Source organism: Dryobates pubescens, chromosome 10, assembly GCF_014839835.1.
Source record: "Dryobates pubescens isolate bDryPub1 chromosome 10, bDryPub1.pri, whole genome shotgun sequence".
NCBI classification, from domain to species: domain Eukaryota; kingdom Metazoa; phylum Chordata; class Aves; order Piciformes; family Picidae; genus Dryobates; species Dryobates pubescens.
Window position 1 is genome coordinate 30,163,900 of NC_071621.1, and position 27,899 is coordinate 30,191,798.

The 27,899-nt window shown below is 44.5% G+C and overlaps 1 protein-coding gene across 1 annotated transcript; it reads left to right on the top strand.

Moving 5' to 3' along the window:
- The first annotated feature begins 1,456 nt into the window (after positions 1-1,456).
- TMEM123 (transmembrane protein 123) lies at positions 1,457-20,675 on the top strand. Its single transcript, XM_054164792.1, has 6 exons — positions 1,457-1,599; positions 8,311-8,379; positions 10,539-10,592; positions 17,123-17,299; positions 18,674-18,827; positions 20,201-20,675. The coding sequence occupies exons 1-6, from the start codon at positions 1,521-1,523 to the stop codon at positions 20,223-20,225; spliced, it is 558 nt and encodes a 185-aa protein (XP_054020767.1). The 5' UTR covers positions 1,457-1,520; the 3' UTR covers positions 20,226-20,675.
- The last annotated feature ends 7,224 nt before the right edge of the window (positions 20,676-27,899 follow it).

Sequence of the window (27,899 nt, forward strand, 5' to 3'; positions counted from 1 at the left end):
TGCCTGGCCCCGCTTGCCCCCCTTGTTCATGTCATCCCCACTTGACCACCGCGGTCAAGTGGGGATCAGCAGCCTGTCAACTAAAACGGTTTGGCACTTGACTCCGTTTGAGTCTTAATTCTGTTCCCGAGAGTGTATAAGTCACATTAAAGATCCATCTCCAGCCACTCTGATCTCTGAGGACAAGCTGGAAGGCAGAGGGAGTTTAATTTTGTTGCAGTTTGAGCTGGGTGCCCCCTGATGTGTTCAGTTCCTGTGTCCAGAAGTCCAGCCCAGAGGGATGGACGCAGGAAATTGTGTGTATTTCCTACCATAATTCTTTGCACCACTATAAGATCCAGTGCGGGGTCTAGCACTCTCTCTTTTCTTCCTCCTCCGCCAGCCGGTAACTGGGGGAGATGTCTGCTGGCTTTGGGCCTGGCTAGGCCCAAGGCCACGGGGGATGGGCAGTCTCAGGCCTGGCCAGCTGAGACTAGCCCAGCAGAGGGAGGGGGAAGAAGGAGCCCTGAGGGTCTCGGGTGTACCCTCAGGTGGGAATGGGATGCCTCTGGGTTTGCTTTGGGATCTTTCTTTGTCACTGCGCTTTGGGTTTTCTGTAACATTCACTGCTTTCTATTTAAACTTTCATCACTTTTGCAATCCGTTTGTCTGAGTGTTTTATTCCTGCCCGTGGTGGGGAGAGAGGGGGCTGCCTCAACCCAGCACATTCTTGGTAGCAGAGGATGGTTGTTGTGGGGAGGGGGTCTGCCTCTAATCCCACCACAAACTTCTGCCACATTACCTGCTGTTGGACCATGACAACAGCATAAACTACAACCCAGGGACTGTGTGATAACCAGCATCATGTAAATGAACTGGGCAGGGCACAGCTGTGACAGCCTCCAGCATCACCGTGCGAAGATGCACACAATAAGCTGCAAACAGAGAACACGGATAACCAGCTGTTATACACATCAATGTTATTAACAAGGTAGAGAAATCCTCACTGTGTGGACTCTGGTGGGAGCCATTAAAATGAAATTCAAAAAATGGGCTTACGTTAACAACTGTTGGCGATGAGCACAGGCAGCATTCCTACTGCTCGACCTCCAGTTCCACAGGTGCCTGCGGACCCACCAGAATGCTGCCTGGGGTTCTCCTCCACTTGGGCGTTCTGAAGGATGGACCTCTTTCCGCCTGCTAGTCTCTGCTACAGATACCACAACACTTTGCTGCCCAGCCTGCTATAAAACCGCGGCGCCTGAGCGGAGCCCTTGGAGGGGTGGCGTCCACGCTGGGGTCATGGTTTTAGCCACGAGCGACCCTCGAGAGGCCGCTATCCTAGCTCCAGGACGCAGCACTAGACTAGACTAGACTAGCCTAGCCTAGCCCAGCCCAGCCCAGCCCAGCCCAGCCCAGCCCAGCCCGGCCCACTGGCAGTGAAGTGGCCCCGCCTCGCTCCGCCCTGCCAGCCCGGGCGGGCAGTGCCTGGCGTGCTTAGGCAGCTCCGAGCCCCCTGTCCCGCGGCTCTCTCAGTGGCCATGCGGCTCCTCACCGATGCGTGCGGCACGTTGCAGGCAGCAGCGCTGCTGCTGCTCCTGCTCCGCGTCCCCGGCTCTCGTAAGTAGCGTGCGCGGAGGGGACGGGCGGGCTGGGAACGGCGGGCGGAGGCGCTGCTCCTCTCTGCCGGCCCGGAGGCGGCCGCCGGTCCGCCCGGTGCCTGCTGCAGCATCTCCGCTGAGCAGACGCAGGCCTCGCCACGTCGCTGGGGACGGGGAGCGGGGCTGGGGTGCGGGCTGCGCCCTCGCTGCCCCGCCGAGCGCCCCTTCGGGCGAGTTTCCAGGTGCGGGAACGTTCGGCTGTCTGCTGGGTTTTCTTCTTCCACCTTCTCAAACAAGAGCCGAAATTGCACGTGCACATGGATTGGATCTCTAGGGTGGGCCTGTTACAGAAACAGGCAGTGGGAGGCTTAATATTCTGGGTGATGTTGAAGTAGAAACAGTAATTATGAAAAACAAAACCCCCAAAATCGAAGTGCGTTTTTTGGGGGGGGGCGATGTGTGAATGCAACCAAGGGATGCGCAAATGCGCCCTGCTGACCCACGCCGCCTCGGTCCATCTATGGGCGCGCCTGCAGGTGCGGGCAGAAGACAGGAGAAAGTGTGAGCCAGCGCAAATGTTCCCCTCGTCGTCGGTGCACGGATGAGTGGGTCGTCACAGAGGAGTTGTGGGAGCCACGGTACTTCAGACAGGTCTAGACTGGAAGGAAGTGCTTTCTCTCTCGATGCTGTTCTCTTGAGGCATGCTGTAACGCTGGCAAAAGGCTTTTCGTAGCTTTGGGGTCAGTCATCCTGGCTTTGCTATTAGGACAGATGGTGTGTTTTGTCGCGCTTCTGTTGGGCGTTTGTAGCAATGCCGCTTTTCAGTGGCTGATTCTAGTAAATACTCAGACTCCCGTTTTCTAGCGCTTTAACGCCGCTGGTAGGAGGCCAGATTCAGGGGATAATCGTCAACATGTGCTCAAATAAAATGAGAGACACAAGTCTGAGCTGCTAGAGAAGACTGAAATGTTCTGTGAAGTGCCCCACAGTTTTCCAAAGTAAAGAAGCCAAACAGATAGGTACCAAAAGTAACCAGGCATAAATAACGTTGAGGAATGTCGATCAGCTCATCAGGGTTAACACGCTGTGGTTCAAACTGATGAAACTATAATATAAATTGGTACACAAAAAGTAAAATGAGGAATGCAAACAGCTTTATAGCTGTCTTTACAAAAGCAGGCTTATTTGGAAGAAGTTTACCAGTAACCAGTTTACTGCTTTGCTGAGATCTTATGGTCTCCATTTTACAACAACGAACTGTCATTTCCTTTGATATACCCTAACCCTGATCTGTCTTTTATCATGCTGCTTCCTGAGTGCATGTGCTGGTTTAACTTGGGGTGCAGTCTCCTGAGACTCTGATGATCTCACCTAACTTTTACCAGTCAAATTTGGTCCTTCCTGTATAAGTGAATTTATTGTCTAGACTGTATTCACAATGCATTGAGAAAAATTGTGAAGCTTAATCTAAAATATCTATTGAAGTGTCTCCTTTTCTCCTCTTTAGTTTTGCCTTACTCAGAAACTTGCAGGAACTGCTGAGATTTGTGTTGGTTTCAGCAGAAGTTTGTGATTCACTAATGAGCTCTACAGGAGAAAGCATGAAACCCATCAAATACTATGAGCTGCAAAAAGTGAAAGTGGCAGTAGATTTGTCCTCATTCCAGTTAAGATTTTTTGGGGCAGGCTCGTTATTTCAGTGTAATGCTGTTCTTTTATAGAATACGGTACTCTGCTGGGAAGTTTATTGCTGTAAGTTGGTCAAGTCGGTGGAAGAAACATCACCAAAATACTATGATCCAGGAAAAGTCCTTCCCACTGTTATGTAAAATCCAGCTGCCTTCCTGGTATGTGAGAGAGCGAGGAGAATCCATGCTTTCTGGCAGGAAGCTCCCCCTCCCCCTGCCGCCTTCCTGCTCTGTTCAGAAAAGATAGCTAACACCACCTTCCAAGAGGTGTCCCATATTCAAAACTGTGCTCTGTACATGAGCAGCAGCCGCCAGAGCTGAATACAGACATGGCATTTTGATTTCAGGGTATCTTCTTACAAAAGGTGGTGTGGTTTTTCAGTCTCAAATCGACCACGGTTGAGAAGTGGTTCCTTGGGTCTGTGTTGTTTCCTTAAGCATCTGTGCAGTGCTGTTTATGCTTTCCTTTACAAGACTGTGAGATAATTTCACAGTATTAAGGAATGAGGAGCTTGTGAAAAAAGTTGCTGAGATAATTCTGTTGTAGGATGACCTACCCTCTTGGTAAGTCAAGAATAGCACTTAAAAAATAGGTACCAAAAGACCTTATTGAATAAAAGGGGGGGGGGGGACCCAAAAGTTTCCAGATAGCAGAGATTTGAATTGATAATTTGTCAAAATTGCCTGCCATATGTTACAAGGGATTTGGGGTCAGAGGATTTTTATCATTTTTTTTTGTCATTTCCAGAATCTGAGTTTCATCTGAGGACAATTTTTCTGATGGTAACATCTCTGCTTTAACCATTCCAGCACCTCAAGCATTGCTCACTTGGATTACTTAGAGGTTATTGTGCAAGTCAGGGATCTTACTGAGGGACTGTCAGTGCCTCTGTACTTTTTTGGTTTTTAAATCAACAGCAGCATAAAACTATCCTACTTAGAATAGAATAGAATTAACCAGGTTGGAAAAGACCTTTGAGATCATCAAGTCCAACCTATCATCCAGCACTATCTAATCAAGTAAACCATGGCACCAAGTGCCCCATCCAGTCTCTTCCTAAACACCTCCAGTGACGGTGACTGCACCACCTCCCTGGGCAGCCCATTCCAATGGCCAATCACTCTTTCTGGGAAGAACTTTTTCCTAACATCCAGCCTAAACCTCCCCCAGCATGGTTTGAGACTGTCCTCTTGTTCTGGTGCTGGTTGCCTGGGAGAAGAGGCCAACCCCCACCTGGCTACAACCTCCCTTCAGGTAGGTGTAGACAGCAATAAGGCCTCCTCTGAGCCTCCTCCAGGCTAAGCAACCCCAGCTCCCTCAGCCTCTCCTCACAGGGCTGTGCTCCAGACCCCTCCCCAGCTTTGTTGCCCTTCTCTGGACACATTCCAGCAACTCAACATCTTTCCTAAACTGGGGGGCCCAGAACTGGACACAGGACTCATGGTATGGCCTAACCAGTGCTGAGTACAGGGGCAGAATGACCCTGCTGCTCCTGCTGGCCACACTGTTCCTGATGCAGGCCAGGATGCTATTGGCCTTCTTGGCCACCTGGGCACACTGCTGGCTCATGTTCAGCCTACTGTCAACCAGTACCCCCAGGTTCCTTTCTGCCTGGCTGCTCTCCAGCCACTCTGCCCCCAGCCTGTAGCACTGCATGGGATCATTGTGGCCAGTGTGTAGAACCTGGCACTTAGATGTGTTAAATCTCATTCCGTGCATCAAACTAGAAGAGAGAAGATGCCAAGACACAGAATTTTATATAGGACTTCTGAAATGTCCCCAGAATTAATCTGTAAAATTGTGCCTAGTAAAAATGTGAATGTATATGCCAGTGTCTTTGTGCAGCATGAGGTTTAGTTAGTGTGAAACCTGGGAGCCCTTAAAATGTCCTGGTTGTAAATTTGATCAAGAGAGTGGGCAGATTGATCTTTGTCACATGTCACAATTTGAGTGAGTAGTGCCACTCCTCAGTGTATGTTTCTCCTACCAGTCTTCATCTACATAGAATAGTAATTTGGGACATACCTGAGCTGGAGACTACAGACTCCTGACACTAAATATTCATGGGTGTGATCCACTGTGTTGATTTTCTTTCAGGCTCTTACCCTGTTTGTTTTCAACAGGTATCTCAGCTATCCCTGTCACTTGCCCTGCATCTGTTTGTATGTGTAGCACAAGCACAGATCTTCAGCTCCTGTGTCTGAATGCCACTTTAGACTAAAGTCAATTCTAGCTATAAAGCTGGAAGACCTGACCTGATTTTTGCCCTTTTTGAAAGTCTGCTTATCCAAATTGTCTCCAGCTAGGACTTGTTTCGCACTGTAGCAACAAAACAGTGTGCGGCCCTGGAAGCGCTCAGCGTACCGAACTGGGCCATAGCGTTTCACAGGAAGCGTGCTTGCCTTCAGATACAGCCTCCACAGCCACAAGCAGTTATGGTTTTAGCTGCATCCACATTTGACCTCAAACAGAACAGAACTGTCTGACAAAAATGTTATTGATCCCCTTTCCATGTCCTTTTTCAGTATATGGTGCATTGCTTTAAGTTGGATGTTTCCTTGGTTAGGGTACATCAAAGGAAATGACGGTTCGTCGCTCTAAAATGGAGACCATAAGATCTCAGCAAAGCAGTAAACTGGTTACTGGTAAACTTCTTCCAAGAAAGCCTGTTTTTGTAAAGGCAACTATAAAGCTGTTTACATTCCTCATTTTACTTTTTGTGTACCAACTTACGTTACAGCTTCATGAGTTTAAACCACTGATGAACTGATCGACATTCCTCAACGTTATTTATGCCTGGTTACTTTTTGGTGCTTATCTGTTTGGCTTCTTTACTTTGGAAAATTGACAGAACATTTCAGTCTTCTCCATGAAAAATAAACACAGAGATCCTCTAGACATTAGAAAAAATGTCACAAAAAGGGTTTTCAGGCACTGGATCATTGAATCACCATCCCTGGACATGTTTAAAAGCCATATAGATCTGGTGCTTGGGGACATGGTGCAGTGACAGCCTCGGTGGAGTGGGTGAAATGGCCGAACTTGATGATCTTGGAGGTCCTTTCCAGCCTGGATGATTCTATGATTCTTCTTCTTTTTTCTTTTCTTCTTCCCTTCTCTCCTCTGGATGACAGTGGGGACAAACATCATCACAGAGTTTCTCTGCTCAAGATATGAAGATTTGTTGATCTGTTTGCCCAATATTGCAACTAATCCTGTGGCCCAAAATGCTTTACCTCAGCTTGTGCACAGGACCTTTCACGCTGCAGCTGGCTGCTGGCTTTCTCCCCTCTTCCTTCCTGTACTTATGCCTGCACATGTGCACCTGGGTCAGGGCAGACTTCTAACTCTTGAACTTCTGCTTCCTGGAGAAGGCCAGAAACCCACACTGTGTTGCTTTGGGCTGGCTGCACTGTGCAGTCTGTGGTCTCTAGAGTCTCCAGTTGTCAGAGCCATCTGCATGGAAGTGTGAGCTGCTTTTCCCTTTGCCTTAATCCACAGGTTCTTTCTGCTCCCTTGGTTGAAGTCTCCAGCTGTCACTGCAGTGATACACACTGCTTCAAATCCAAACCCAAAGTTTGGGAATAGTGTCATTATGAGATTTTTTTTTCTCACACCTGTGCCATTCACTGCCATGTGTTCCAGTGTGACATATGCTTACACACACAGTGCCCCATGTTAAAATGATCTGTATTCTGTTTCACCTGCTTGTGATCCAAGTTGAGAAACTAATCTGTTTGGGTTGGGTTTTGTGAATCTCTCCTCCCACAGTCTTTCAAGTTGTGCAGTCCAAGCTGATCTGAACTAGGGCTAATACAGTCCTTTCTTCCCTTCCCCCTCTGTTTCCTGGCTCTCCCCTTCACTTTATCCTACAGGGAACCCATTCTGTTGGTTAACGCAGCAAAATTCATTGTGTGCAGTTGCGGGGAAGAGTAATGTTTATTGGCTTAGCTTCTTCCTGTTCAGTGCAGTGGGGCTAGCTCTGATGAAGATAATTTTCTTCAGGATTTGGTCCTTCTTGGGAAAGCTTAGTTTAGCTGTGTCCCATCGTTGGTTTTTTTCCTTTGTTTGTTTTCCCTAAGTTCATTAATTAAACAGTCTGAGATCTTGCAGTGCTGCCCTCAGTCTGGGTGTTGCAGGGGTAAGATACAATGAGTAGTTTGCCTTCTGTACTTGCAAACTACCATTCTGAGGTCTTGACTAAGGTTTTTTAACTACTAAGAAATTGCCCTGTTTCTGTGATACTTACATTATTTGCTTGCCTTCAGTAGAATATTGTTAAAAGTTACCAAAACTAAATTCTCTTTGGCAAAGGCAGAATCCACAACTGATCCTCTTGCATGCATGTGAATGATAGACTTTTCATTCTGTGTGTTTTGTCTTTCATTTTTACCACTTGTTTGCAGACCAGGACTGAAGACAGAGTAAGAGTAATCAGCCCTCAATTAGTCTCTGGGATGTGATGATACGTCAGCAGAAGTGTGATCATTCTCTGCCCCTCTCTCCATCTGCCAAATGCTCAGTGGATGTATTAACCTGCTGTTAGTCTCTAAGCAATGTAGCTTATTAGTGGAGCTTATTTTCTTACCATGCTGTCAGTGTAAGGGCAGAGCAAGCACCCATCTGCTGACAAAGGCCTTGCTGACTTCATAGGAAAAGATTTGCATGAGAAGTTTTCCTTCTGCTATAGGTGATGCAGGTCATATATTACTACCCAGGGAAGGTACCATATTCTCATTTCATCTCAAGGAAGAAGATAACTTGGGATGACTTATGATGGGGAATATAGAACTGAAGTTAGGAAAGAGTTTCAGGTCATTTGGTGGTTAGGTAGTAGAGATGTTGACATTTTTAATGTGCTAAGAGCAGACTGTTGTGGTACTGTGCTTTCATATGATTCTATATCATTATATCTAAGTCCTGTCTGTGGTAGTTTAGTCATTTACATGCCCAAAGTATGCTGTACTAACTTCACACACACACACATTTCATAGTAATAAAGCACCTAAAACTTACCTTATTCTTCTTTGGATTTATATAGGAAATGAAGAGATGGACAACTCCAACAGTACTGTACCCATTAATGCAACTTCAGGCCATAAGTTACAAGGTAATACTCATGGTATTTCTGTTACTGTTCCTCAGTAGCAGCGAGAAAAGCAATATTATTGTGTCTTAAGCTGTCCTGCAATGCTTTACCCTTTATTTTATTTCACTGAATTGTGAGCAGCAGAGAGGTAGTGCAATTGTTGTGTCTATTCAGGGACAACTAAAGAGATTTAATAAGAACAGTAGAGCACAGTTGAATCCTCATATCCTTGGGTATGCCCAAACAACAGAGAGAGAAGAAATTAAATGAGAAAATGTTATATGTAGAACTAGAAATACCTGCCAAAATTAATTTACAGTTAAAAAGAGAACTGCCTGCTCAAGTCTACTAGGCTAAAATTCAGTGCTCTTGGGAGGAAAAAGGCAAGGCACTTGTTAAATTGATTTTTAACATTAAAATGGATTCTGGGTCCACTTCATTTGAGCTTGTTGCTAGAGGTCATGTTTATTTCATAATGTTATCTCAGTTCTACTGTGTTAAGCTGTGTACCTTTGTGCTGTGCAAAAGTCATATTCTTTCAGTCATTCTTGCCCTGTACTCTCCCTGTTGCTGTTGGCCAGCAAATGGGATGTATAGCCAAAACTCTGCTCACTGACTTACTCTGTCTTATGTTAATTTCATTACTGACTCACACCCAAACTCCAGGCAGTGTAGGTGCCTTCTTTTCACCTGTGTGGGCATGCAGTCCACATCCAGGCATGTTCTCAGGGTTGCAGAAGTAAGCACTCAGAACTTGGAGGAAACAGCTGTGTTCTGGTTACAGAATTGGGACAGTGTGGGAAAGATTTAGCCTCAGGCATATCCATGTCTTGCACTGGTGTGAAAGTCGGCATATCCAAGGAAGAATGTGTTTGTAATTGGACATCATAGACTATTTCTCAAAGGCAATTAAATCCTCAACTTAATATCCCAGGTACGTCAGTATATGGATTGCGTGTGCTCTATGCAGGGATGGGGGTAGTTGGCTATGATTATACCAAAGAAAAGGCAAAGTAACTCACTCTGTTTTAGTAGGTGGTTTGAAGGTGTAAATTTGGTTGCAGTTGTTCTTAAACCTGATCTTGCTTGTAACAGGTATGAAACTGCAAAGAGCATTGACAAAACTGTTTTAGACCAGACTTTTCCAGTAGCAACAGCAATCTGTCCAAAGGAAATAAGTCAGCTTCTTGATTCTGGTAGCTGTGGTGGTGTTCTTGTCCTCTCTGAGGTTATGCAGTTTGTTTTCCAGCCATGCTGAAAAGCGATAGAGCTGCTGCAAAGTGCACAGCAGCAGCAGCAGCGTGGGAGGGAGCTGTAAAAGATCAGTTACCTCACAGAAAAGAGCAGTCACAGAATGGGCATAAACAAGGCAGAATGAGGGGAGGGAAATATGGGCAGTGATGCTCCCAGGAACGAGAGTTACCAAACGGCCCAGTAGGTCTTTGCCAGGAGGAGGAGACCATTAGCTTGTAAGAAACAGTGAAGAAGGATGCAGCATTGAGGACAGAAGTGGGAGTGGGAGGGTGCCTGAGAACCTAGAAGTAATGTTAGTAGGAAGGGGGTTGGGAGTAGAGAACTGAAAAAGTAGAAGTGAAAGAAAGGAGGGAAGGAAAAACCATTAAGACTGAAAAATGGTTTATACTCTAAGTATTTGGCTGATTCTTAGGACCTTTTTTGTGCAGCATAAGTGCAGAGAGAGATGTTCCACAGGGTGTCTTTCTGTCCCTACTTGTCACAACTACAGTGTCCTCCTAGCATGACCCCAGTTTGTAACAGCAGCAAAATGAAAGAAAAGATTGAGAGACAGGAAATGAAACTGAAACAGGGGAATAGAAGCTAGGGGGGGAAAAAGTCAAAGCAAGTCAAGAAAGTCAGTGATGATATGGCTGATAATAGCAATTGGAATAGAGCAAAAAGAGGAGAAGTAAAGAATTCAGAGTCAGGCCATTTGGGCACTGCTGTGCTTGCAGTATAACTGTGTTCTTGATGCACTGAGATCTGGAAGTGTTCTGCAGAGGGATAAAACCATCTGCTTTGGCATGGAATATGCTCTTCTTTGTACCACTCATAGCCTGCAAACATAGATACCCTAAGGAGAGTATTGTGTTGTGGGTACTATAATTACAGTATGCTTACAAAAAATCAGTAATTTTCTTTTCTGTTTTCTTTTTCCCTTGAAGGCAATGACAGCCTCCCTGTTACATCATCCACACACCCTACAACATCTACAGTAGGTACGTATCTAGGCATCTGTCCATCACTATGACTCTAGAAACTAGCTTCACACCTAACACAGATCACAGAATCTCAGAATTATTTGGGTTGGAAAGGACCTAGTTGGTCATGCAGCACAACCCCACTGTTGGGGAGGGGAACATCATTTGCTAGATCAAGATGCCAAAATCCCCATCCAACCTCATCTTGAATGCTTCCAATGACACGACATCCACAGCGTCTCTGAGCAATCTGCTCCAGTGTCTCACCACTCCTGTCATAAGAATATCCTATCGTAGAATCAATAAGGTTGGAAAAGACCTCAAAAATCATCAAGTCCAGCCTGTCACCCAAGATTTCATGACTACTAAACCATAGCTTCAAGTGCCACATCCAATCCCCTCTTGAACACCTCCAGGGATGGTGACTCCACCACCTCCCTGGGCAGCACATTCCAATGGCTAATGACTCTCTCGGTGAAGAACTTTCTCCTCACCTCGAGCCTAAACTTCCCCTGGCACAGCTTGAGACTGTGTCCCCTTGTTCTGGTGCTGGTTGCTAGAGAGAAGAGACCAACCCCCTCCTGGCTACAACCACCTTTCAGGTAGCTGTGAGAGCAATGAGGTCTCCCGCGAGCCTCCTCCTCTCCAGGCTAAACAATCCCAGCTCCCTCAGCCTCTCCTCATAGGGCTTGTGCTCAAGGCCTCTCCCCAGCCTTGTTGACCTTCTCTGGACACGTTCAAGTCTCGATATCCTTCCTAAACTGAGGGGCCCAGAACTGGTCACAGGACTCAAGGTGCAGCCTAACCAATGCAGAGTACAGGGGCACAATGACTTCCCTGCTCCTGCTGGCCACACTGTTCCTAATGCAGGCCAGGATGCCATTGGCCTTCTTGGCCACCTGGGCCACACTGCTGGCTTGTGTCATGGGCTGTCAATTAGCACCCCCAGGTTCCTCTCTGTTTGGCAGCTCCCCAGCCACTCTGACCCCAGCCTGTAGCTCTGCATGGGGTTGCTGTGGCCAAAGTGCAGCACCTGGCACTTGGACTTGTTGAATGCCATCCTGTTGTACTCCACCCATCTGGTTGACAGTAGGCTGAACATGAGCCAGCAGTGTGCCCAGGTGGCCAAGAAGGCCAATAGCATCCTGGCCTGGATCAGGACTAGTGTGACCAGCAGGAGCAGGGAAGTCATTGTGCCCCTGTACTCAGCACTGGTTAGGCCACACCTTGAGTCCTGTGTCCAGTTCTGGGCCCCTCAGTTAGGAAAGATGTTGAGTTGCTGGAAGGTGTCCAGAGAAGGGCAACAAAGCTGGGGAGGGGTTTGGAGCACAGCCCTGTGAGGAGAGGCTGAGGGAGCTAGGGTTGCTTAGCTTGGAGAAGAGGAGGCTCAGGGGAGACCTTGCTCTCTCCAACTCCCTGAAGGGGAGGTTGTAGCCAGGCAGGGGCTGGTCTTTTCTCCTGGGCAATCAGCACCAGAACAAGAGGACACAGTCTCAAGCTGTGCCAGGGGAGGTTTAGGCTGGATGTTAGGAAGAAATTCTTCATAGAGAGATTGGCCATGGGAATGGGCTGCTCAGGGAGGTGGTGGAGTCACCATCACTGGGGCTGTTTAGGAGGAGACTGCATGAGGTTCTTGGTGCCATGGTTTAATTGATTAGATGATGTTGGATGATAGGTTGGATGTGATGATCTTGAGGGTCCCTTCCAACCTCGTTTATTCTATTCTATTCTAAAATACTCCTTGTAGAGCTCATAGAGCAAGACAGTGGAGTTCAAGTGAGATAGAAGTAGCAGATCTGTGACAGTTTGTCACAGGGACTTTTGTATTGTTCTAGCACTGCCATCTGTCCTTCACAACTTGACAAAAGAACTGTAGGCAAGAATGATTTCCCAAGGCAGCAGTGTTGTAGCCACAACGCTCAGACACAAGTAATGTGTTTACAAAACACCTCTCTGTGGAAAGAAGAAATAGCAGGATTAGATTAACTAGTAGAGTTTGAAAGCAGATATCTAACCTGGGACACAAGCAGTTCATCCACATGGATTGGCAGTGTTCCATCTGCTGGCTCTGTCAACGAGAGCTTATTAAAAAAGGAAATTAAGAAGAATTACCTTTTGGAAGGACTTGCACAGGCTTATTTCACATAAGGAAAAGACTGGATAGGAAGTAATGTCATGCAGTTGTGTGGTCTGATGCACAGATAGAAGATTGTATCTGAGAGAAGAGAAACTGGGTGCCCTTTGTGCTAAGGGCCACGTGAAAGCAGGGCAGAAATGCTGTGCCTACCCTAAGATACACTGGGAATTTGTGGAGTTTTATGCTGGTCATATGGTCCCAGCTATGTCATTCTGTTTGCAGTACAACTGTTTCTCCAACCTCTGAATTGCAACACTCAACGGTTGTTTGTTACTCGTTTCAGAATAAAATACCCGGAAAAAACAAACCATCTCTGCAAAGACCTTCCCTTTGATAGCAAGGAAGTGCTGCAGTATCTCATCCTATTGCCTGCAGCAGACCAGTTTAAGCATGTCTAACTTGGAGAGATTTTTGTAATCTCCTTGTTGCCTTAGAGCCTTCCCCATGTGTAAAGCTGTTGTTAGCCCCAGGTGTTTCTTTCACCCTGGGCTTCAGCCTTTCTGCCCTCTCTCTAATCCTGACTATGGGTTTCTGGCAGAGATCTGAGCTTTGCTGTGTCTGGATATGAATAATAAAGATACTGAAAAGAGGCCTGAACTCTTTACTGTTAGGCACAGTACAAACCTAACAGACAGCAATGCCTCGCTTCACACAGTTCATGATTCATTTCCAGCTCTTTTGTTGTTGTTAGAAACCTCATAGGTTTCAAGACAGTGTTCATCCATTTTGATTATCTGTCTTGACCAACATAAGGACTACTGGATACATGCATTCCATTTTTCTTAGAGTCTTTGGGGGTTTTTGGTGGGTTTGTTTGTGGGGTTTTTTGGAAGCCTTTCACAACAGGAGCAAAAGTCTGGTTCATTCAGACATTTTCCATGCAAAAGAGAGTATTTGTTTGTTTTAGAAAGAGCACTCAGTGATTACTATCTTCTGTGTAGCATGGTGCTTATGCAGTTTGAGTTGTTTGCTCTTGTTGAGTTAGGACAAAGAGTAGTGCATGCAGATCAGAATGCTTACATTTTTGCTACACGTATAGTTTGATGGATATGGCATAGGTATGTGATGCTTAAACACAGGTAGCCTACAAAGTAAAACACATCTCTCCTAAAAACAAAACGTCATGAACTGGAGCTGTATTACTGGCACACAGCCTTTTTGAATGATGAAAATTAACTCGGGCAGTCTGGGTTTGTTTAGTGTGATGTTCAGTGAAGCCCAGCTGGTCTTTTGGGATAAAATTAATTAGGGAAATAAAAGATAAAAGAACAGATGTAGAATAGAATTAACCAGGTTGGATCATCGAGTCCAACCTATCCCCCAACACCATCTAATCAACTAAACCATGGCACTAAGTGCTCCATCCAGTCTCTTCTTAAACACTTCCAGTGATGGTGGCTCCACCACCTCCCTGAGCAGCCCATTCCAATGGCCAATCACTCTTTCTGTGAAGAACTTCTTCCTAACATCCAGTCTGAACCTCCCCTGGTGCAGCTTGAGACTGTGTCCTTTTGTTCTGGTGCTGGTTGCCTGGGAGAAGAGACCAACCCTCACCTGGCTACAACCTCCCTTCAGGGAGTTGTAGAGAGCAATAAGGTCTCCTCTGAGCCTCCTCTTCTCCATCCAGGCTAAGCAACCCCAGCTCCCTCAGTCTCCTCTCATAGGGCTGTGCTCCAAACCCCTCCCCAGCTTTGTTGCCCTTCTCTGGACACGCTCCAGCAACTCAACATCTTTCCTAAACTGAGGGGCCCAGAACTGGACACAGGACTCGAGGTGTACAGATGTCACTAGCAAATATTGTTTCATCTTAACTCAGTTGGTAAAATGGTATGGCTGAGATTTTTCAGAGACACAGGGAGAACAGATTGGTGCCCAGTTCTTGTTTGCTTCCCAAATTCACTGTCTGCCTCAGCCTTCCGCTGGTGTTTTGAAACGACTGATGCTAAATACATCATGAAAAGTTAAATCTGTAGGAGATTAGCCAGATTTTACTGCTAATGTTACATCAACAGGAGAAAACAAGAGCTAGTAAAAAGGTGGGGGAGGATATGTGAATTTTCTGAAATTCATCATGATAGCTGCTTGGCTATTTTTTGTTCCCACTCATGCTTTCTGTAGTGTAATGCCAGTGGGGTAAGTACCACCTTTGTGTAACGTCGTTTCATAGTGTTAGACAAGTAACAATTAGCCATTATGCTGCTCAGCCAGTGTGGTATTCAGCAATCATGGCTAAAAAAAACCCCAATAAAACCCCACAGAAAACTGACTGATTATCACTCACCTTCAGATTTGTCTTTCTTTTGTATTTTGTATTGGTGTATTTGGTATTAGGAATGAAGTTACCAGGTGTGGTTTCATGTCATATAACTGGAGATGGTTTCCATATAGACATTTCCTTGTTTATTTCCTACAATGAGGAACCATTTCATATGTATAGATCATTGTACCTTTGGGGGAGCTGACAGCATTAAAATGTGCCCTGAATTTTGTCTGATGTGTTTTACACATGCTTCATAGAGGAACTGAATTTCCTAATTGTAAAAAAGGTAAGCACATAAATGTAGCACTCCAACTGTTTCATCTCAATGAATGCTCATTTCAAAGTGTTTCCTAGGGTTATGGCACAATGCAATGACGACATCAAAGAACAGGAAAACAAATAACATTTACTGCAGGGCCTGTATTGGGCTGTAATGTCAAATGACCCATAGAAATGTTGTGTAAGCCACTTCCCTTCTGAATGCTTACATTGTTGTATTGTTTGGGGGTTTTAAGTTTTTGATGTTCATATCTGTACTGGAAGCTAAGTCTTAGCTACACACAGAGAATGGTGTCTTTGCTACTCTGGCTTTTAACCACACTTACAGGAAGATTGTTCTATGGAAGCATTTTAGATGCTGTATGGGGAAAAAAAAAAGAAGAAATTGAGTATTTAGTGTGGAATTGAGATGAAACTATCAGGTCTTCAGCTGTTCTAGGTTTAAACAATTTAGAATAGAATAGAATAGAAATAGAATAGAAATAGAATAGAATAGAATAGAATAGAATAGAATAGAATAGAATAGACCAGGTTGGAAGAGACCTTCAAGATCATCATGTCCAACTTATCGTCCAACACCACCTAATCAACTAAACCATGCAACCAAGCACCCTGTCAAGTCTCCTCCTGAACACATCCAGTGATGGTGACTCCACCACCTCCCTGGGCAGCCCATTCCAATGGCCAATCACTCTCTCTGTGTAGAACTTGCCCCTAACCTCCAGCCTAAACCTCCCCTGGTGCAGCTTGAGACTGTGCCCTCTTGTTCTGGTGCTGGTTGCCTGGGAAAAGAGACCAACCTCCGCCTGGCTACAACCTCCCTTCAGGTAGTTGTAGAGAGCAAAGAAAGAAAACATGTTTCAAGAAAACTTGGGTGTAATTAGGCATTTAAATGTCCATAATTAAAAGCTTTTGTGGTGTTTAAAATTAACCTAGCTTGTGTGATGTCACAGAAACAATACACAAGCGGAGAGCTGCAAAGGAAGCTTTTTCTCCCTACATTCCTTCTTACACAGAAGCATGTATTGTCTGCTTACAGAAATGTTAGTTGAGTAACAGGCTTATGTTTATTGCTAATTCCTTCTCAGAAAAATAAGTCAGTATTCTTAAGATCATTCTAGCTGTCTTTCTTCCAGTAAGGTTCTAAGGGTTTTGCTCTGAATGTCAGTCTCTATTACTCTTGACTGTTTCTTCATGGTGTTTTTATTACTGCTTTCTGAGGCGGGAAGGCAAAGTGTGAGGTAAAAGAAGTATAAAGTAAAGATGTTAGGTGTCAAGTAAGCATATGAAATAGCATTATAATCTTCCTTTTAACTTGGGTAAGACAGCTTGCTACAAAATTCTCTCTGCTAAGTGTAATACACATCACACCACAGTAAAGCCAGTGTTTCACTCAAAAGCAAATTAGACATTAACTCCTAAGTGAAGCTGGGTGGGTGGGGCTCTGTGCAATATCCATTCTTGCCAGAAAAACTTAGCTATCTGAAAAGTTGAGTGCTTCCAATTGAAAGTTACTCCTGATCCAAAACTTTACCACATTTTAAAAACCTCTAAGTTTGGTGTAATTCTGTTGATTTTTGGATAGTGTTGGTTAAAAAAAGACCTTTCTGAAAGTCATTAGTTATTGTCTAGCCTTTCTTTACAGCTTTCCCTGTAAAACCATTCCTGATCTTGAGCCCCACAAATCCCAAGTTAGGGCTTTCCAAAGGCAATGCACAGAGGAGGAGTCTGCATGCAAGCCTGGGTCTCCATGCAGTGGCATCTTCATTGTTACTCTGTCATTCTGTGTGAGCTTTGTAAATGCTATCCTGTTCAGGGCTCATACAGTTTCATCTATTTTTCTGTGTGCTATCACAAATAAAAATTTCCCAGGTATGACCACCAGTCCTACTCACCTGACCAATACCAGTCAGCCCACCAACACTGCTGTGTCTGTCACCTTCACATCTCACAACCAGACAACAGGACCCACCACAGCTTCATCAGTCACATCCCAACCCAATATCCCAGTGGTGACCACGTCCAAGATTTCTTTCACTTCTATAACAGGTGAGTTCACATTTCAGGAAGCTCATGAAGTCTTGTGTACATGTTGATATGTGTTGTACAATTGTAGTTTTACAATGGCAGTGTTAGAGTTGTGTAGCAAAGGAGGCATTTGCTGGAAAACTAGAGTAAAGTGGGAGGCTTATTGTTGAGTTGGCTACAGTAATGTTGCTCTGACATTCTACTTACTTAAATAAGGCTTCACTTAACCTGAGAAATAAAGTAAATGTGAGCAGTCTGAACCAGCAGCCACCACCAAGGCAATTAGCAGCATTAGGAAAAAGCCTGGCACAACTTCTGTATTTGTTCAGCTTTCCTACAGCTTACTTGAACTCACCTCTAATACTTCCCTTTTTCTCAGCTGACCTGTGGCTCAAAAGAAATTCTGCTGGCTTGGTAGAAAGACTGTGAGTTCTGTTAGCTACATCTGTGGTGTTGTAATTCATATTATCCTTAATGGAGGATAGGGTATGACTATGAATGAATCATACTTCATGTGAAAGTTGCCACACAGAGTTTGACAGTACCCTTTAATACAAAACCAGCCAGTGCAGAATTCAGTATTTCCTTGCAGTTAGGTGCTTGTTAGTGCCACTTCATGTTTACACTTCTGAAGAGATCTGTTGCTCACATGGCAGTGCAGTGTTACTGGATAGGTGAAGCTGTCATCAGCAGAGCTGTTAGCTGGCTACATAATGCTCCCTGTGGCAGCTACAAATAGAGATGGATACAGACTGGTTATTTTCATGGGAGTCTGTAGCAGATGGAACCAGTTTTCACACAGAAACTGCTATAGCTTATCTGAGGTCATGTTATCTATGTTAATATTTGTGTTGGGCTGCAGAGCTAATCTGACTTGGAGAGCAAGGGTACAATTCCATGAGACCATAGTTCATTGCCACCAGATGTATTTTACACCCACCACTGACTGGGTATGCTCAGCTGACTTAAAACCAACTTTCTTTTCTGCTTGAGTTAATCTCAGGCCAGCTTAGTGAGTTAAGTTGGTTCATGAAGAACATAAAAAACACTAGCTCTAGCCTAAGAAGGGCAGAAACTGTATGTGTAGAAGGAAGGGAAAGCAGGAAGGAAATAAGGCAGGGGAAAGAGGGAGGTGGAAGGGAGAGGGGGCAGTCAGTCTTTCAGCAACAGCAAGTAGTTGGATCAGCTGCTCCTGCATCACCAGAATTTGACACTTAAAACCAGAGCTCTAGGTTTCTGGTTTCTTGGCTGATATCTTGCCAGCGGATCTATTTCAGATTTGTCTAATTGGGTATTTAGATGATATGTCAATGAGAGGGAAAGATACATAGAGGAGTTCCTCAAAACACAATTTTGCAAGCTCTGTAAAAAGTGTGCTTTGTTTTCTTCTTTCAGCTACATCTAAATCTGAGGCTGCTGGAGCCAAAACCTCTAGATTTGATGTGGGCAGTTTTGTAGGTGGCATTGTGCTGACACTTGGAGTCCTAGTTGTTCTCTACATTGGGTGCAAAACCTATCACTCTAGAAGAGGCATTCAGTACAGAACCATGTAAGTTCCCAAGGGATTATCCCTTGTCAGTTTATTGCTTTCTTCAGGGGAACAAGGGCAAACACAAAGAATGAACTCTGATACATAGATTTGTTTAATATATATTAATGTCATTAAAAGATTGAACTGTGGTGTCTTGTCTTTCATCCCTTTGGATATTCCTCATTATTACTATGCCTGTCTTAGTTTCATAGTATCAGTCAGGGTTGGAAAGGACCACAAGGATCATCTAGTTCCAACCCCCCTGCCATGGGCAGGAACACCCCACACTAGATCAGGCTGGCCAGAGCTTCATCCAGCCTGGTCTTAAACACCTCCAGGGACAGGGCCTCAACCACCTCCCTGGACAACCCATTCCAGGGCTTCACCACTCTCATGGGGAAGAACTTCCTCCTCACATCCAGCCTGAATCTCCCCACCTCCAGCTTCATTCCATTCCCCCTAGTCCTATCACTACCTGATATCCTGAGAAGTCCCTCCCCAGCCTTCCTGTAGGCCCCCTTCAGATACTGGAAGGCTACAATGAGGTCACCTCGGAGCCTTCTCTTCTCCAGACTGAACAGCCCCAACTCTATCAGTCTGTCCTCACAGGAGAGGTGCTCCAGCCCTCTGCTCATCCTCGTGGCCCTTCTCTGGATATGCTCCAGCACCTCCACATCCCTCTTGTCATAGGGGCTCCAGAACTGGACACAGTACTCCAGGTGGGGTCTCACCAGAGCTGAGCAGAGGGAGAGAATCACCTCCCTTGACCTGCTCGCCACACTTCTTTTGATGCAGCCCAGGATCTGATTTGCTTTCCGGGCTGCAAGTGCACACTGAGAGCTCATGTTGAGCTTCTCGTCCACCAGCACCCCCAAGTCTCTCTCCTCAGGGCTGCTTTCCAGCCAGTCACTGCCCACTGTCTTCTGTATTACTTTATTTTATGTTGGGTTGTTGGTTGTTTTTTTTTCCCCTTTGATCCATTAATATAAAATAATTTTGTGTTGTGCTGGATGTTAGGAAATTCTTCATAGAAAGAGTGATTGGCCACTGGAATGGGCTGCCCAGGGAGGTGGTGGAGTCACCATCATTGGAGGTGTTTAGGAGTAGACTGGATGGGGTTCTTGGTGCCAGGGTGTAGTTGATTAGATGGTGTTGGGTGATAGGTTGGACTCGATGATCTCAAAGGTCTTTTCCAACCTGGTTAATTCTATTCTGTTTCTTTTCTATTCTAACTTCAGGCTGGGCTCAGAGAGCATTGTGACTCCCAGATCAATGTGCCCTTCTCAGCAAGATGTCTTCTCTTCACATAATAATCTTCTTACAGTAGTTGTGTTGCTGTTTTTCATGTTGCTTATTCTGGAGAACATTCATTAGCTGTGTTTCTATTACAGTGATGAACATGATGCCATCATTTAGAGAGACTTCAGGGAAGACTGGTGGAAACTCACCCTGTCTATCACAGCTGTTGTAAAGTACTTCTGAAAGAGTGCCTTTCATAAAGATGATCCCAGCCTCTAAGCCTTTCTTGGGTGTGATCCTGCAGAACTCTTTAAACATCCTGATTTCTTTTGCACTGGCTTTCAAAAGAAGAGGAACTCAGCACCTTGTAGAGACAGTATTTTGTTTTTCCAGGATTGATAACCAAATGTAAAGAAACACAAATACTGAGTCATTTTAAGGTACACACACAAGTCTCTGGAGTGGGTAATGACTAGCACAGTGAATCACATCACTGCAATTCTAAGTTCTGTTATTTCTCACATACTGCATAAATCCAGTATGTGCCATAATGGATATAGTAGGTTAACTAGGAGACCTTTGAGACCAGGCATAGGGTTTTGCAAGTAAGTTTTTGTTGGGTAGTATTTTTTTTATTCTAAATGGTATTTATTTTGAAGTTAGGTGTGAGCTTCAGTTTAGGCAGTTTGGGATTTGGAACAATTCAGTTATTTTTTATTAGGCTATAAAAGGGATATGGTTTGCTAACTGTGTAGAAGGTGATAATGAGTACTGTAAACTTCAGTTATGAGCTCACCAGTGACCTGCAGAAACTTTCTAGCTCCAGGACTCTTGAAACAAACTGGAGGTACCCATCTTTTACTCTTTCCTCTAAATGGGTCCTTCTAAGACAACAGACTCTGTGATCCATAGCTTCTTTTTCCCTAGCATGTAAACCAAAATGTGATAGAGTTAATGGCACCATCATAAATGCAATGAAATCCTAAAATTGATTCTGCAAATTGGCTTTTAAATGGAATGTAGTACTTGCTTCACTCTTGGTTTATATCATTATGAAGCTGTATGTAATATTTTAGCTGCATCTGGTAAGCTTTGAAAGTTCTGCAGAGAAGCATAAAAATCTGTAAGGTAGGGTTTTAGAAGAATATCATCTGCATTTTGTTTTACAGCTATTTCCAGAACTTGGCATTGCTGTACATGTGTGCAGAGCTCTGGTCAAAAGCCCACTGAAGGCAACAGGGAAGCTCAGAAGGCCTTTAGATTAAGGGGTACACTGGACAGTTCTGTATGAGATAGCTGATGCTACTTCCATATCACTTCTGCCTTTACACTGAGGTAAGCCTGCTTACTTTCAGCACCTGGACTCATGGCTTACACTGGTGTAAGGAAAACTGGAGCAAGGATCAAGAACACTGGCCTGCAATTCCTGATGTCAGGGTGAGGCTTGACAAGGCCCTGGGCAACGTGGTCTAGTTGGATGTCCCTGCTGACTGCAGGGAGGTTGGACTAGGTGACCGTTAGAGGTCCCTTCCAGCCTGGACCACTCTGATTCTAAATAGTCATTCAGTCCTGCTCAGGCTCCACTTGAGATCTCTCCCTAGTGAGGAAGGTAGGTGTGGTGGGACTCAAGTGTCCTGCTTACTGCTTGTAGTCATATCATGCAGGGCAGAGACAGGAGGTGATTACAGCGGAGAAAGGTCACAGGAAGGAACTGAACATTTGTCTGTCAGGGGGCTGGGGTACAACACATCAGGGGAAAGAAGACTACAGCTCTGGCACAGGTTAAGGGTTGTTGTTGAGCAATGGTTTATTCTGACATGCAGTGTTCAAGTGGCAGCAGGGATTCTTTTTGTTTTTTACTTTTTCACATGGAGTAGCAAAACTGTTATGTTGGCACAGCAGACTTCAGGAAACCATGGCTAATGAGTAAGCTTCATTGCACCAGCCACACACCTGAAGAGGGGGTAGCAGGACTGTTCTGGTTTTGACTCTGAGCTATAGGGGTAAAGAGTGATTTGAACTAACTTCTGTGACTTAAGTGCATTCTTTGGTTGAAAACTTCTAATTTTTGACTTGAAGTGTTTGCAAACCATTCTTCCAGAGAGCTGCACTTCCTTATTTTGTAGAAATTAAGGCAATTCAGTGCAACTCAGTTAACTGGGATTTTCTCACCTCTGTTGTACAGATGAATCAATAAAATTGAATCTCTAGAGTTACTACATCAGTTTCAGTTGGATTTTTATTTGGTTAGTATCATAATCCCCTCAACTCTTTCCATGGTCATAACCATTGAATAAGAAGTGTTGACTATATGTTATTTCAAATGCTAGAATATCAGACCTAGTGCATTTTTGCCCATCTCCCTCATTTGTAATGTGTTTTGTAATCATCCCACAACTACAATAAAGCAAAACTACATGCTTAAGATTTCAAAGGTATCAGTGGAAATATAAAACCTGGCCTACTTTCAGGTGCTTGGATGCTCAAGTGAGGTGCAATTGCTAAATCTTACTGTTAGAAAGCAAATATAAAGCTAGAGGTAAGTGAAAACCCAACTTTAAGTTACACACATGGGATCACCACTCAGTGCCTATTTAGACTTCAGTCCTGGAGGTGTCTGTGCAGCACTGGAACAAGCAGTGGTACTGAATTTAGCTCTGTTCTACACATGTAGAAGGGTTGACTGTCCTAAATAACTGAAATAGGATTTTTGCATGCTAAATTACTGATTCTGTTAACTAAAGATTGGCACTTAATTTCTCTAAAGAGTTTGGCACAGGTGTCCACTACATTTCAAACCAATATGAAGTATAAAGCTGAAATGGGATCAAAAGACAGTAAAAGGTCTTTTAACTGGTCCAGCACTATCCCAGGCAACTGGGAAATAGAATTAGCACAGAATAGGTGGAAGGGACCTACAGCAATTATCTAGTTCAACTGTTTGACCATTTCAGGTGTGACAAAGAGCATGTTCAGAGCATTTTCCAAATGCCCCTTAAGGACTGGTAGTCTTGGGGCTTCAAATACCTTGTTAGGAAGCCTATTCAACTGTTTGCCACACTCTTGGTGAAGAAATTCACAGTATAACTAAGGTTGGAAGAGACCCCAAGGAGCATCGAGTCCAACCTTCCTAAATACCATCCCTTTCCTATGGAAGTCTCTTCCCCCTGACTGGTGATTAGTTATGGCTGAAAAAGTTTATAATCTGTTTATGATAAAAAAGTGTAGCATAAAAGTAATATAAAGATCTCTTCCCCTTGTCTAGATATACTTATGCTGAAGTCAGCATTTCAGCTGTTCCTTAGCTGAGTGTGTCAATACTGTAAAGATGAGTCAAGACAGTTCATCCTCTCAACAAGACAGTATGTCTGTTTTCTTACTAGTAGTGAGGGCAGAGCAATGCAGTTCCTAGTTCTGTCTGGATTAGGAGCCCCTCTGGTGACATACCACAGAACTGCATTTACAGGGGTGTGTTTTAAACCCATCACCAGCCTTCAGCTGATTATTACAGCTCTTTCAGGCAAACCCTGTACTTATTTTTAACCCTTAAAACTCATGGCTTTGTGCTTTATGTGAAAATTTATATCATGCAATACTACAGGCCTGGGAAGTCCTCCAGTGGCTACAGAATTCTAAACAGCCTCCTCAGGTCAGGTATGAATCTTACTTCTGCCCTTCAAAGACCGCAAGATAAGCATAAACCACATCTCAGACCTGCAGCATTCTGCCTTCCTGCCACAAGTCTTCTTTTTATGCAACTCTCCTTTAGGCTGTATTCTAGCAGTAAATCGTAGCCCTTCCAGCTTTAATTGTTTGATGAGGCCCTGCACCAATGGCTCCAAAGCAATCTAAGAGTGCTGTAGTGCTGTTAGTTGGGAGCTTATTTTTGAAATAAAAACAACTACTGAAGCAAGGTCATGTTACTGTGGTAATATTCAGTAACTTGAGTGGTGTCCCTTTGTAAATCTACTTTCACACCTCCCCTTTTTGTTCAGAGACTGTTAAAGCTGTTCTATATCCATGCCACTCTGTTTCTGCCCTGAAGACATGCACAGCATTCTTTTGCAATAAAGCATGTTAAGATAAGCCACAAGGTGACCATATTGCCAAAAGCAAGGTGAAATGGCATCAAAGACTGAAAGCTGCCTAGGTAACTCATGAGGTTAAGGATGGAGCTGTGATACAGAAGCAGTCAGAATGAGAATGGACCTGTGCAGTTCCTAGGTATTTCATATATTCCTTGCAGCATCTAAGTGCAGTGCTCTGACAGGTGGTACTCTGAGCACTTGTGGATACTAGGACTGTGCTATCTTCACTTTGAACAGCAACAGGGCTGCCTGGTCACTGCTCAAAAGCAGACAAGAGAAAGCTGTGCATTCAGTTAAAAATGTAACAAGACATACACACACCAAAACCAGCAAACAAACCTAAACCAAAACACACAGAGGAAACTGCTAAAAAATGACAATGAAACTTCATGGCACTTGCTTCACAGAACATAGAGCTGCAACTTGGGAAGCCACTTGGTGTTTAACCCAGACAGAGCTCTGCAAAATGCTTTCAAAGAAGGAATTGGGCTGGTTCACAAGTAACAGAAGTCACTTGATCCTCTCCAACCGTACGACTCATATGGTTCAACAAGATGAAGTGCAAGGTCTGGCATCTGGGTCAGGGTAATTCTCAGTAGCAATACAGACTGGAGGATGTTGAAATCAAGAACAGCCCTACAGAAAAGGGCTTGGGGGTACTGGTGAATGAGAAACTGGACATGTGCCAGCAATGTGCACTTGCAGCCCAGGCCAACTGTATCCTGGGATGCATCAAAGAAGCATGGCCACTCTGTTCTGCTGAGAGCTCACCTGGAGTATTGTGTCCAGCTCTGGAGTCCTCAACATAATATGAACCTGATGGACAGGGTCCAGAGCAGGGCCACAAAGATCAGAATCACAGAAACATTCAGGTTGGAAAATCAGGATCACCAAGTCCAACCAATAACTCTACAAGGTTCACCCTAATCCCCAAGTACCACATCCAAACAACCCTTGAACACATCCAGGGCTGGAAACTCAACCACCTCCCTGGGCAGTACATTCCAATGCAAGATGATCAGATGGCTAGAGCATCTCTCTTTCAAAGACAGGCTGGAAGAGCTGGGGTTGTTCAGCCTGGAGAGAAGGCTCCAGTGAGATCTTACAGCAGCATTTCAATATATGAAGGGAACCAATAGGAGAACTGGAGAGGAACATCTTAGAAGGGTGTGTAGTGATAGGACAAGGTGCAAAGGTTTTAAACAAGAGCAGGGTAGATTTAAGTTGGACTGTAAGAGGAAGTTCTTCACAATGAGGGTAGCAAAATACTGGAACAGATTGCCCAGACATGATAGAGGCTCCATCCTTAGAGACTTTCAAGGTCAAGCTTGATGTGGCCCTGAGCAACCTAATCTAGTTAAAGATGTCCCTGCTTACCAGGGTGGGTTTGGACAAGACCACCTTCAAGGATCCCTTCCAACCCCATGCATTCTATGATTCTATACAGTCTTCTCCATGGTTTAATGTTTGGTGAGGGTTCTGTTTGCAATGTACTACAAACTTAATACAGCTCTCTTAGAATAGTACTGAGAACATACCTGTTCCCATGTTCAGCAGTATAGTGCAGGGCGACCACAATCATTGCAAGAGCAGTAGAAAGCCATACCCTAGATTAGCCTTCCTGCCAAAACTAGGTCAGACTTTTACCCAGTAGTTTCTAGATCAAGTTCTTCCACTTCTCAGGAAGCAGCTCAGGTGCCTACATGCAGGCAGCCAGTGGTTTTTGAAGTTGCCCAAGACACTGCAAACACTAGCCGACCAGGGCTGACAGGTATGTTGCAGGTCCCGAGATACCCTCAGGCACCACAAATTACAGTGAATACCTGAATCACTCACTTTTTAAAGCCCACTATATCCTGTCATCTGATCTACACATGGCAGCTGTGGAGTTTGAAAAACTCTAGCCCCATGGAGTTATGCAAAGGAAAATGCACTCCTTGAAGTCTGCCTGCTACTATGGTTTTCCCTATCTTCTTGTCTCTTCAGAGACAGCATTTAAATGCTAAAGATTCCATGCCACTCAGAGAAGCCTGGCCTCCCCAGCTACCCCTGCAGACTCAATCTGTAGAACTTTGGCCCAGAATTACTGATCTCTGCATCTGAACATCAAATTTCAAGTCATGGACTTTCTTCCTTAACAAGTTGTCAAAGATTATGAAAGCATAAGTTGTTACACAAGACAAAAGAGCCTTCAGAAGCATTTCAAAACCAGAAAAGCAGAAGTATGTTAATCAAGGCTGCTTAAACCTGCTTGCTAAAGTATTTGCATTTCTAACAGCAAGAACAAACACAAACAAACAAAGTGGAACATACATGTAATAAAGTTGGACTAAAGTCTGCATTTAAAAGAAGCACAGCAAGCCAATCTAGTTACAGAACCCAATGTACCACAATGAATAATACTGTAATAGCTTTAATGCTTTAGTGCCAACTACTGCACAGGATTAAACAGCATTGTAGAGGCTATGGAAGAATGGATGAAACCAAACATCAGCATTACTGAATTCACACTAAAAATATTTACAGACAAACCAGTCCAGACTCTTAGGCCTTCCCATAACTCCCCCACACCCAGAGAGCAAATTAGTATCTCTGGTATTATTCCAAAAAAGATTCTAGGTATCTGCTATGCAAATCATAGAATCATAGAATCAGTATGGTTGGAAAAGACCTGAGAGATCATCAAGTCCAACCTGTCACCCAACACCTCATGACTAACTAAACCACGGCTTCAAGTGCCACATCCAGTCCCCTCTTGAACACCTCCAGGGACGGTGACTCCACCACCTCCCTGGGCAGCACATTCCAATGGCAAATAACTCTTTCTGTGCAGAACTTTCTCCTCACCTCAAGCCTAAACTTCCCCTGGCACAGCTTGAGACTGTCTCTCTGTGTTGAGACTTTGTATCTAGGGATACAAAGATGAAAAGAGTCAAATAAGGAAACAGGAGTCCCTCTAGACTACTAGGCATACAAGGCAAGACATAAAACTTCATAGGGAGCTGAAAGGTCCAATTATTTAATTGCACAATCACTATAAAGGTCCAAGCAAATAGCTTTTACATTTGAATCACTAGCATAAAAGCTACACTCTGCCTCATCTCTGAAGATTATCCATGGCCAGGATTTCTATCCTTAAAAAAAAAAGGCAAGAGAAGAATCAGTGTACCAGATGCTGTTAGGGGTTGGGTTGTGTGTTTAATAAGGAAATTTGAACCCCCTACTTTACCAGAGGAAGCTCACTACCCTGCAGAAAAATGAGGACATGTTCCATGAGGATGATCAGAGGGCTGGAGCACCTCTCCTATGGGGACAGGCTGAGAGAGTTGGGGTTGTTCAGTCTGGAGAAAAGAAGGTTCCAAGGAGACCTTATTGTGACCTCCCAGAATCTGAAGGGGGCCCTACAGGAAAGCTGGTGAGGGACATTTTAGGAGGTCAGGTAGTGATAGGACTAGGGGGAATGGATCTAAGCTAGAGGAGGAGAGATTCAGATTAGACATTAGGAAGAAGCTCTTCATATAATGGTGGTGACACACTGGAAGGGATTGCCCAAAGAGGTGGTGGATGCCCTATCCCTGGAAGTTTTTAAGGCCAAGCTGGATGGTGCTCTGGGCAACCTGATATAGTGGCAAGTGTCCCTGCCCATGGCAGGGGGGTTGAAACTAGATGATCACTGACATCCCAGCCCTGACAATTCTTTGATTTCAGTCAGTGCAGTCTACAGGGAAGATCCAACAACAGGCACAGAGTAAACAAGCACTCA

What these genes read in the sequence shown, in the direction of transcription:
- TMEM123 (XM_054164792.1), top strand. Translation starts at nt 1,521, where the DNA reads ATGCGGCTCCTCACCGATGCGTGCGGCACGTTGCAGGCAGCAGCGCTG. An exon ending in GCTCCGCGTCCCCGGCTCTC is followed by an intron (nt 1,600 to 8,310) that starts GTAAGTAGCGTG and finishes GGATTTATATAG; the next exon opens with GAAATGAAGAGATGGACAAC. An exon ending in TTCTTTCACTTCTATAACAG is followed by an intron (nt 17,300 to 18,673) that starts GTGAGTTCACAT and finishes TTCTTCTTTCAG; the next exon opens with CTACATCTAAATCTGAGGCT.